We start from the raw sequence: 12452 nt of genomic DNA on the forward strand, positions 1-12452 counted from the left end.
CTTATCACTAGCCAATAATGAGAGCAGTGTTTTACTACCCATCCTCTCCCTCCCTACTCCCAGGACACTGTATCCCATATTTTGTAAATCAGATAGTAAGATCTGGAGTTCAATCCTGTTTCCATATGGATAGGTTTGAAATTTCAGTTATCTTTAAGGAAGTCAGACAAGTTGCTCAGAAAGCAGTAATAAAAAGGTTTCTATGAAAAGGGCATTTTCCATCTGTTTTGCAAAACTTAAGCAAACTTTTCTGGACAGCCTTAGGATGCAAAGCAGCTCTTCCTGCCACTGGACTGCAGAGGGGGCAGCAGGAGCATGTCCATGGGATGTGTTTACATCAGAAATCACAGTAAATTTGACATGCTGTTTATTTCTGATGCAGCTCTGCCAGCACTCACAGAGAGGCCTGGTGTGGTGGTAGGCTCCATGGCAGCCTGGGTGTCATCACTGCATTGTACCTCCTCAGAGGGGGAGGGCACTGGGAAAGGGTGCTCCAGGTGCTCCTGGGGACACACCTGGCCGGGGAGCTTGAGGAGGTGGCTGGAGCTGCAGAGGGAGAGCCCTGTGTGGGGGACAGTCCATCAGCCAACCTTTGGAACAAAATACTGCAATTTCTTGGGTATCTACATCTACAAATTGGTAGTAAAAATGAATGGATTGTCTTCTGTCTAATTTTAGTTTTAGTGAAAGTGGAGACAGTGGAGAAATAGGTGTTTTTAAAAACAGGCCCATTCTTTGTGGAGCAGTGCTAGATGCAAGTTCTAATAAAACACTTAGAGAAGCCTGCCTGTTACACACCACTTTCTCTTCGGTTCTGTTAAACTGTATTTTCTACTCCAGGATGCTGAGAACCACTCTGTGAATGTTTCCCATCTCTTAGGACTGATGTGCAGAGACTTTTTAATGTCTTTAAGCCTTACAGTCCAAATGGAAAGTCAATGTCTGAGTTACTGAGGACTCTGTCAAGTGCTCTCAGGCTCTAACACACCAGCCAGACTTCCAAAGGCCCTTTGGATAACTGAACCACAAAATCCATTAGCTTGGCCAGGAGGAGGTGGGGAACTTTGAGGTGCTCTTTGATGCATTTTTCTTTTTTTCCTTCAGAAGTTCAGGTATATATGTTTTTTAGGACAAAAGTTCTTATATTTGTATTTTCGTCTGAATTAATTCTGTTCACTGTCAGTATTAAAAAAAATTGCTTGTGTATAACAAGGACAGCAGAAACAAAGAAGGGCCTCCGTTCTGCATATGAATTAGTCTGCAAATATGAAGCTAGCATGGAAAATGTTAATTTTATGTTTGACCACAATGAGCAAAGGCAGAAATCCCTAACTTCTAATCAGTGCATTATTGGTGTATCTCTCTTTTAAATATCAAACATCAGTTCCCTTTTTAAATATGTGAACAATAACACTCTAATGTTCTGAGATATATCATTCTAGTACTATGCTGATTTTATATAATATTTGGAAATATTTTCCTTTGCTTTTTGCTTTATTGTGAAAGTTATGGCTTTTACTAAAGAATGCTGAAGACCTTGGACTATTTGTATGGATTATTCTTTCTGTAATTTGTGGGTTTGTGTTTGACAAGTGAGTAATTTTTAATCTCCATAATCAGCAACCATACACAAGAGCAAAAAGTAAGATAATTTATCTGTACTGTCAGTATTTTGAGTTATTACATGGTAACCAAGTATTATGGTAAATGCGAAGTCCTGTATGGACTAAGAATATTTTGTAGCATAATGTAGTTCTTTATAGAAGAGTGGTTGTAGTTACTTGAGATACATGGAGTCACAGTCATGTACATGGATTTTCTTGCTGGTTCTTTGTTGGGATGTTGGGTTTTGCCTTTAATGATGAAGTGAACAAAATGAAAATATTTTTATTTTACCTATATAATGTAATTCAGGATTTTTACTTCAGAAGTGCTTCTGTTATTACTCGTGTACTGATTACAATGATTCATTATATGATGTATCATATTTTTGATGTCAAAAGCTTCTAACAATGTGTTTATCAGTATTGGTGCAGTGCTCAGTATGACATTATCAGTGTGGTGTGGCTGTAGTCAAGTGACCAGACTTGGGTTTCAGAGGTTTCTTTATGAGAATTTAGCACATGTAAGTATGGGAGGGAGAGAGCAATTTAAATATAGTTTTATTTTTTCCCAGTTATACCTTATTAATGCACACATATTTATATGGTACTTCTTACAAAAGGTCTTCGGGTGTTTTGTGAACCACTGTCATAAGCTGAATTTTGGGTGGAGGACAGTAGACAGTTAACGTGGAATAATAGCATTTTTGTGCTTGACTGCTTCTCTTCTTATCAATCCTAGTTAACGATTTTTTTTTTCTTTTCTTCAAGTAAACTTGGTTGTGCTCTTCAATAGGGTCAATTTTATCAAAAGCACCTGCTACCACTTTCTCTGCTCTGAGAATATTCTCCAGTACCCTTAAAATATGCTTAGGTAAAAGCATTAGACTTAAAATGCAGTCTTTCCAAGGGGAAATCTTCAGGCTTTTTGATCTAAGCCGGGCAAGTAATAAAGAGTAGTGTAAAGACTGAAAAACTAGAATAAAATTTGTATTTCTAAAGATTTCTTTGATAGCAAGCCTGAAGAATAGAAAAAAAATAGAACTGTCATATAGGTGTGTCCAGATGGGAATAGTACATAGGAGGGAGTCTGAAGATAACAGTGGCCAGGAGCTGGCAGAAGAAATGGGACAGCAGGAGATTGGACACTGCATTGGTTTGGAACATTTGCATAGCCTCGGGCTTGTCTGGGACCCTCTTTTTTCATCCCTTGGAGCTGAAACCCAGCCTTTCCTTGTAGATAGCTTTGACTGGGAAAACCGTGATGGGTGGTTTGATTGATAAACTATTATCAAAAAAGCAATCAATTCATCATCAAAATCAAAGAAAGAAGTGGTCAAGAGTAAGTGTAGTAACCAAGTCTGATTGGCCTTGGCTGTTAAAGAAAAGGACCCTTAATTGCCAGGCTGGCTAGATCAGTGTATTGCAGGGATCCGGTGAAACCACTCCCCCTGCTGAGGAAGCAGGGAGACATGAAACAGACACCTGGGGTGGTGGTAAAAGGCCTGCCTTCAAGGACCTGTAACTTCTACTGCTAATATCTCAGCTGATTCGTTGTAATTCGGCTATTTCATGTGTTTGGATTTACAAACACTTGGAAGGAAAGGATCCAAAACTGCTTGGTTCTCAAACGCAGACTGGGCTGACACAAATGCATCCATCCAAAAGTTGGGAGATGGAATTTGGAGACTGGGATGTGAGGTTAGAGAAAAGAAGAAGTCTTCATAATTGACATAGTACATGATCTTAAAACTGATTTAAATTTTATTGCACCTAATAACAGTAACATCAGGGCTTATGATTTCAGTGCGCAGAAAATTGCCTTAGCAATGGTGAGATAAATGTTTTGGGAACAATTGATGCGTAACAAGTTATTCTCCCCTCTGAGTCCAAATAGTGTTGAACAGCTGTGTGCAGGTTCAACTTTCCACTAGAGAAAGCTGGAAAATATTGGGGAAATCTTAAGGCGTGAACTCACATGTGATGCTGACTAAATGCAGATGGCTTTAGTGGTTGCTGTCTTCAGTTTTATGCCTTGCCTGTATCTCAAAGGCTGCTGCTGCAGTACTGGCTGAATGATATATGAAATATGTGTGTTTACATTTATGAGCCGAACTGTAAAAATGGAACAGAGTCACATAAGCCAACACTTGTAGCTGCTAAAATTCTTGTGGCTGGGAAGTATGAGCAGAGTGTTCTTGCTTGCTGGATGCAGTTGAGGAGTAATAAATAGTAAAAATGACTGTCATTCAGAATGGGCAAAGAGAAAGCCCAAAGTTCATTTTATTTGGGCTGATATCCTGGTAAATTGGATCAGGAAGAAAAAAGCATTCCAGTAATTGCAAGAGTGTAGTTTAGCATGGCTGGAAATGGCATGGATTCTTATGATTATTCCTATTCTTTGCCTGCTTGTGAAAACTTCCACTTTAAGTACAGATGCCAGTGCTGACAATTTTGGGACATTGTAAAATTATTTGGAGCTAGGGCTAGATTTTCAGAACAGCAGTGCTTATCATTGTAGAGGGGACAAAAAAAATCAAAATAACTAGAAGGTAGTTATAAACTGCTTGGGGAAACTTTGTGATTAGCTCTGAGTCTAGACTCTGACATCTTAACACCAACTTGGCAGACACTTGCAACAACTGCTGTAGTGAGATGTTGCAATCCTGGAGAGGCCTGGATGGGAACATGTTAGTCCTGTTGCCACACAGACACAAGAGCTTTTTACAGAAGAGCTGATTACAAACAGGGATCAGCTTCTCCATCTTATCAGGAACTTTTGCTCATTTTGTCCTCATATGTTGCAGAAATGCAGATAGTAATGATTCATTCACAGCTGGATAGTCACAGGGACAGTTGGTGTAGTCTGGCAGGAATGGGCTACAGAGCAGGTGAAGCCTTCTCAGAAACTAGATTTTCATACTGGAATATTAGGTAACTGGAAAATCATCTGGCAGTGTTGGTCTTGAGAAAGTGTAGCATCTCCATGTCAGCCCTGAGGAAGGGTCTTCTGAGCCCAGAGGAATTTGGCATTCTGAGTGAAACACTCCTCTGCAGGCACGAGGAGCTAATGGGTGACAGATTAAGAATTCAGCTGATTATAGCAGACATTCCAAGACCTTTCCAATACTTGATGATGACCATATGGCTGCTGTGCTCTTTGCAGAAGCCTTGGCTGGAGGAAAGAGGGGTTTCTACAGATATAATCAGAATGCAGCAGGAACCATCATCAGTGTTTCAGCTCCAGGCACTGATGTGTTGCAAAAGACAGTTGTGAAAGTTAAGCTGTTGTGTGGCGTGGGAGAGTGTTCATCAGCATCTGTGTGGGTCCTTGCATCAGCCAGAAAGCAGCTGTGAACCTTTTCATGGGCAAGGTCAAGGTTTGCTCACTAAAATACCAAGAGCCTTTCACTGTAGTGTAGTTTCCAGTTAATGAACCTTCCACCTGATGGGTGAGATAGGATTCCAGAAAAGGGAGTGCACCCAGCACATCCTGTTCCTCTTGGTGACTTACTGACCAACAGTTGATGGGAAACAGCAGGTACTGACCACTTATTATCTCGGGCTTTAAATCAGACTCAGCCTGATCTGCTCAGTAGAGCTCCTGACAAGGCACAGAAAGCAGAGACCCAGAAAGCAGAATATGGGGTGGGGGGAAGTGTCCTTTTGTTAGAAAAAAATTAACTTGATCTCTAGGAATTGAGAAGATGATTTTGGATGATCAGTCATATGTTTGAAAGCAAACATTTTCAAAAAATTGTCTGTTTTGATCCCACCCACAAGGTGGAAATCCCACAAGGATTTCCAGCCCACAAGGGTGGAAAGCAAAAGTCTGCTAATATAGTGGGTTTGGTAGTTTTATTTTGGTGCATTGACTTCTAAGAAATTTTACATTGTGAGAGAGTTACTCTGGGGTAAAAAAGACAGAACATAATTTTTACAGACAAAGAAAAATTTCCTTCCTTGCCTAAAAAATCCCCCATGACTCCTTGAGCAATGGATCACTGTATCCTGGTTCCTGGTGGCATTTACCATTGTCCAAATCTTCTCTTCCTTTCCCTGAAAAGCTGGCTGCTCTCCTTTCCCTTATTACTCCTTCTCCATGTCCTCTCCTCTAACTTACACAGGTTCCCATTGAGACCAGGCTGAGGCAGCAGTGGGCCCCTGTGCCATCATGCTGGTTCAGGCGCCCATCACACCTGCAAAACAACCTCCTCTCCCTTTCTCTCCCCTACCCCCCTACCCTTCCTGCACCATTTTTATGCCAGTTTCCTAATTACTTAAAATATTTGGGTTTTAATCTGACCAGGAAAAATTTAGGATCAATCTTTTGCAGAGAGTATGGGAATGTTAATAGTTAAGCAGAAGCAATGAACTCACATCCCTTAGTTCCAGTTCACAGTTCTTCTTTACACTACAGAGACTAATGTATGTTGATATTGTTGCTAGTAATCTCACCCAATTTTGCATTTCTGTCTTCATCCAAGAAAACCACCTTAAGAACACACTTTGCTCTAAGAATATGAATAGCTGAAATTCTGAAATATAAAAAAGGAACAAAGTCAAAGTCATAGAGAGTCACAGTAATCCTGAAAATTTTATACAAAGATGTATTCTCTTTTCCTACTTCTTTTCCTGCTAACACTGAGTTAGTTTGCTTATAGAAGCCTCTTGATATGCTCAGGTTGCCAGAAAACCAAGGTTTGGAGAACTCTGTGCAGTGGCTTGTTTTTGTTACTGTGCTGTGCTGGCTTAGGATTTGGGCTAAGTGAAAAGATACTAAAAAAGAGCTAAATTTTTGTTGATGTGTTTCCTGCCTCCCACTCACTGTGTTTCAGGAAATCTTTGGAAGAACTGGACATGGATAAAGTAACAGCAGCTATGGTACTCACCAGTTTATCCACCAGCCCTTTGGTCCGCAGCCCTCCTGTCCGACCCAACGGTAAGCCTTTGGAGCCCGGGGCTGTGGGAAGGGGGCGCTTGTTCCCAGGAGCTGTGCCCATGGGGGAGAACAAATGGTGAGTGGCTGTCTTCTGCTATGTTGGGGATCATACTGAGCTTTGCTCCAACCTAGTCAAAGTCTGGTGCAGCACTGGCAGAAATGAAAAGAAGCATTTTCTTTAACTGTAGAGCAGCTCTGGTTTATGAAATGGGAGATGCCCATTCCATAAATGGGATATGAGCACTTCAAAAAGTCTCTTGATGTCTCTGAAACACTTAATTTTTCAAAGAGTTTGTTTGCATTTGCACACATACAGTCCTCGAGTTGTAGAATGGTTAGAATTGGGAAAGACCTCTAAGATCACTAAGTCTAACCATCAACCTGGCACCACCACCATGTTCCCTTCTAAACCATGTCCTGAGTGCCATATCCAGGAAACATGAGAGCAGTTCTTCTTGTCATCTACTCAATGGAAATGAGATCAGATTTTAGCCAAAGCCACAATAAGGCAAAGAACTTCCAGATCACAGCTCTTGGCTGAGAGGCTGTGCAGTAGCAATCTGCACAGCAAGCAGTCTGCTTCTCTGCACCTCCAGTTCCTGTGCTGTGTGTAACTCTCTGATGGTCTTCCATCAAATCTATAATCCCTGTAAAGACTATTTCATTCATTCTATAGCAGAAGACACCCAATTTTAAAAAAATGTAAAAAGTTTCAGGTAATGAGGAGATCGATTATGAAATATAATTGATCTATGCAAGATTGACTGGAGTTACAATAAATTTTTAGGAGTGTTTTATTTTAAGGAATTATTTGAATTAGGATAACCTTGTTGAGGTACCTCAGCATTGTTTGTATGACTGACTTTTCTTACTCCCTTGTAACTGCTAAAAAACCCTAGATGCTCTCCTACTGTCAGTCATTGGAAGATTGAGAAGTACTTGCTTTTCTTCATGGAAACAGGCATGATCCACAGTATGATGTTCTTAAAGGAATTCATAGCCAATGTCAGTGCTGTGTTTTTTCCATTTGTTTTCAGAAAATGTAAGTTTTATCCATTTAGTTGGAATTCTGGCTGTGAACACCCATGGCCTTTGTTCATGTGCTTTCCAGTGTTGAAAGCCAGAAGTGCTTATTGGAGTGCCACTGCTCTGAGGAGCCCTGGGAAATCTCAGGCAGTGACATCCCTATGACAGTCACACCTGAGGACAGGATGTTGCCAGCCCCTGGGAAAGGCCAGCAGAAGGGTGAAAGCACACCTGCTCTCCAGCTGCTCAGCTCACAGACAAAACCACAGCTGGAGATGGATCTGTGCTTGATGTGGCAAGCAGGGATTTGGTGTGGCCAAGGCATACACATGTGCCCTGCTGCATCCCTGTCCTGGGGAGCTGCTCTGCTGTGGGTGAAGCAGTATCTGCCACCTTAGGCTGAGCAGGTGACACTTGTCAGGAGCAGCAGTGCAGCTGTCGATTGGCAAGATCTTCCAAACAAGCCCTTTTGAATTACTAATAGCAAATGGTGGCTGTTTAACTGCCTTTGATATTTCTCAGCATAGTCTGAGTGCTCTTTGATATTTCTTCATTTAGCTTGTCTGCTTGTTTCCCAAAATCTGGGAAGACTAGCCTGAAAATGTAGTTCACATGTTTTCAATAGTTATAGACAAGATTTTGAAGCTGGTTTTGGGCACCTTCTCCCTGAATATCTTAGTTTTGCCTTAGTCAAGGCTTACTAAAGACTTGAGTAGAAGTATAAAGACTGGATAATTTAAAGCTTATTTGGTGTTGCAAGGCTGGGCTCTGATCCTAGTAATACAAGCAACAAATGTATTAGTGATTAGTTTTTTCTACACGCTTTTCCAAAAAAGGGCAATAAGTAGCAGGATAATTAAAGGACCATTTGTTAAAACAAATGGAATTTTGCCTAGAAGTAAAAAATAAAATTACATTAGCATTAATATTAAAGTCAGATCCATGCTGGAATTCATGGGAATGATCACCCATGTAAACTGGATCAGAGTTTGGCCCTTGTTTCTCTGCAGTTGAATAATATTTGGTCTGGTTCTCTTTCACGCAACTCCAGCAGTGTGAAAAGAGCCCCAAAATAAGAGTAAGTTGCATTTATTTATATATTAAACTTCTTTACATTAACAGATTTGTTAGTATGAATGAGAACCAGTGTTTGGTTTCTTCCTGTTGTTAACCTCATTCAGTATTTTCCATGCTACTTAAAAAATGCTCTTGATTTACATCTCTTTCTCAGCAAGGTTAGGAGAAACTGTACACACTGAGAATACAAATAGCAGCATAACTGTTTCAGAAAATAGTAGTTGAAAGAGTGTTCCTTTGTTTTTCTGAAGACATGAAAATTGTAAGCTATGCTAAGGTCACAAGTTGATACCAGATGCAATTTTTGGATTTGGCACAAGACTGAAGTACCAAATATATAAAAGGAACAAAACCTACCTTCATTACAGTCACATGAAGGTTGTAATCATGAGACAAAACATGACATTTTCATGTTAGCTTCAGAGCTGCCAGAACATGTATGTTTGTCCTTTTCCAAAGAGGAATTGGGCAGGCTGGAGGGAGAGGATCAATTCCATTTATGCTGTGTGGTCCTGATCAGTAAATCAGTACTACTGTAGCAGCTGCCTACTCAAGGGGGCACTGTGTTCTGTTTTTTTGAGCAGCTGATGTTAGTCATTAAGGATTTTGTCCAAAACCAAGTCAGTTAGGAGAAAGAAAAAACAAAAATTCACTGGTTGGGGGGTAAGCTTTTGATAGCTCACTTTCTTGCCAATATTATTAGTTAAATTTATCTGTAAGAAATTGAGAAGGAATGAAGGAGTGACTTCTGCAGATCTTTAAAAGACAGGCACTGGCTTGAAAGGACTTGTCTCACACTTAAATACTGCTTCATGAACAGATAAGATGTTATTTGCTTGCCAGTTCCAAAGTCAGGTGTTGCACAATGCTCAGGCACCCACAGTGTCATTGGGAAAAGCTTCCAATGCCTGAGTTAGGGAGAAGCTGCTCCTAAACAGTCCCTGCTCATTTGCCCAAGTCCTGTGAGAACCTGAGGGCTCTGGCAGAGCTGCCTGTGGCTGCACCCTGGGTGTGCTTGGGCCATGCCTGCACTGAGCTGATGGCCTGCATGCTTCTCTGCTGCCAGCAGCCCTTTAGGGACAGCGAGGGTGACATGCCAGCATCTAAAGCCTGAGGATCTGTGCATGTGAATGAAGCATGGCTCGAGCTGTGCCTCAGGCTGCACAGGCAGTGCTGCTGCTCCCCCCATGGTGCTGCAGAGGGTTAGCTGTTAGTTCCAGTGCTGGTGCTCCCACCATGGGGCTGCAGTGTTAGCTGTTAGTTCCAGTGCTGCTGCTCCCCCCATGGTGCTGCAGTGTTAGCTGTTAGTTCCAGTGTCTTCTTAGCCTGTAATGGATGGGGAGCTGCAGCACTGATTAGGCAGTTCCTGCAGTGGGTGTGGAGGTGATCCAGTGTCTGTGTGTTCACTTCTGCACACCCGTGTATCCCAAGGGATACACACCCCACCTCATGTGGAAGTTCAAATTAGGCAGAGGCAGATGTATTGAGAGATTGTAAGAACAGAGTGTAACTATGGTTTTCTTTGGTGTTTTAGTACTGGGAAGATGGTCATGTTTTTGTGGATCTGCTTAGTGTTTTGGGGCTCAGAGTGTGTGTCCCCTTCTCAGGGGATCTCCTGTTGGCAGTGTGGTGGCTTGGAGCTTGCTTTGGACACCAGAGTTGTGTGTTCCTGTTGAAAGTTGAGGATGTATTTAGAATCACAGAAGTCAATTTAAAGGTCAATTTAAATGTTTTCCTTAAATCATGCATGCAATATATGATGGTTTATCACTGTTTATGCTTCAGAACAGGTTATTTTTTCAAATGCAACATTTCTTTTTAGAAAAATACTTTGCTGCTTTTGTTTTTTTGTTTTAAATAAAATAAAAATCAAATGTGGAATATGTAATTTATGTGCAGTGGGTTAGATATGGTTGTCCTCTCTACATCCAGTGCTTTCACATTCCTTTACTGATTTTGCATTTAATTACCAACATGGCATCTAAACCTTAGAAAAAAGAGCTCCTTAGCCCTCTCACAATGATACTGTTGTAATAATATCTTTTGTTGTTCTTGACAGAATCCCTGAATGGATCTTGGAAAGAAGGAGGATTTGTGCCTTCTAGCACCAGCAGCAGTGGATACTGGAGCTGGAATGCTCCCAGTGACCAGTCCAACCCATCCACCCCATCTCCACCTCTGTCAGCTGACAGCTTCAAAGCTTTTCGGACGCCTTCCCAGGCAGATGATGGTATCGATGAAGGGGAAACAAGCAACCTTCTCTTTGATGAACCCATTCCTAGGAAGAGAAAGGTTAGCCTTATGTTAAATTGCACATCCATGCTTAGATAGGATGTTGGTAGGCTTATTTTGTTGTGAGAGAGGAGCAGGTCATCCAAATAGCTCTGCTTGTGTATCCTCCCTTGGCATGCATTTAACATGGGGACTTCATGTAGTCACTGCGTCTCATTCAGCGTGGTCACCTCCTGCACATACATGCTGCCATCAGCACCACATATTTCCTGCCAGATGGTAAGGTGCTACAGAGCCTCCTGCTCAGAAAACACTAGAGGGATTTCCAGAAGGTGTTGCCTCTGGCCATTCAAGGGTTTTCTGTCCTACTTTGACAAATTCTCTGTGTTCAGGATGCAACAGGCAGCCTTTACATGTCATCACAAAAACTGACTATGACCTTAATACTCCTTGTTCCCTGAAAGTGCTGTTTGTCTGACAGCATGTCAGATACCTTAATATTGTGAAGGTTTCTCTGCACAAACATATGGAGTGAAAATGGAGAGAGAGAGCTCAAACCCGATGGCTTTTGATATAGTATTAGCATTAGCCAAATTTATCCTCAGTTGGAGTGCAAAAGCAAGCTAAATAAAACATGACATTAAAAAACAGGTCCAAAACTTACCCCAAAAAAGCACCATTGCTAGCCAGCAAGCTTCTCTGGAAGAAAAAGAAAACAAAGAGATGGCACTAGTCCAAGTTTCCTTCCCTCCCAACACAACAGGATAGATTTTACATAGCAAGATCTAATAGGGCTTTTTTTAAGGAGAAAAAACAGAGAATTTTTTGCCTTAGTGAATTTGTTTCTGCCTCAGTCTGAGACAGTTAATTGCTTCATCACCAGCAGGAAGAAGTTTTAATGATTGTTTAAACCTGTTCAGATTATCCTCTTGCTCCAGAAGCTGCTTATTTGCTGACCCATGCAATTGTTCCCTTGTTCATGGGAAAGGGGTGAAAATGTTTGTGCATCTTACTAAGAAGAAAAAAATATATTTTGGAGGACACCTTTGTTATAATAAATTAGAAGTTGGAGCTGAGTGTTGCACTAAACAGAGAGACAGTTTGAGGGGGTGTGGGGCAGGAGGAGTAGGAGTGCAAAAATGTCCTGGTTTGCCTTTTACTTCTCAGTTAACCTTCATCTTATTAACCCCACTCTTACTGCTCAGCTGTGATGAGACAGATGGGTTTGCAGCTGCCATCTTTATTGTTTGCTAAGTTGCTTTCAAATACTTCTATTTATGTACTCACCATAGGTCTAGTACACTATCTATTCTGTTCACAAGGATCTGGCTTTATTTGGCAAATGTTTTATTTAGATAAACAGTAACATTCCATGCCAAACTTGGTTTTATAAATGAACTTGCCTTCCTGCAGGTTTTTTCTTTATTCTGGTTCCAGCGTGGTACTTGATCTGAGTACAGGTTACCACCTTTAGAAGCTGAAACAAAAATGTTCAGGTTATTTCTTCTTCAGGCTGCAAAAGTCAGAAGGAGTAAACCTGGAAATAGAGTGATTGGTAACTTTATTATTTGCTT

The 12452-nt window shown here is 41.1% G+C and overlaps 1 protein-coding gene across 1 annotated transcript in view; it reads left to right on the plus strand.

The window, feature by feature from the left end:
• ZNF704 (zinc finger protein 704) overlaps positions 1 to 12452 on the plus strand; it is an 85907-nt gene that overhangs the window by 56142 nt on the left and 17313 nt on the right. The window contains exons 3-4 of the mRNA XM_054275443.1: positions 6440 to 6543; positions 10706 to 10938. Coding sequence (XP_054131418.1) covers positions 6440 to 6543; positions 10706 to 10938 — 337 coding nt within the window. The remainder of the gene's footprint in view (positions 1 to 6439; positions 6544 to 10705; positions 10939 to 12452) is intronic.

Source organism: Melozone crissalis, unplaced genomic scaffold (assembly GCF_028551555.1).
Source record: "Melozone crissalis strain CALT ecotype California unplaced genomic scaffold, PUWL_Pcris_2 ptg000002l_1, whole genome shotgun sequence".
Classification (NCBI taxonomy): domain Eukaryota; kingdom Metazoa; phylum Chordata; class Aves; order Passeriformes; family Passerellidae; genus Melozone; species Melozone crissalis.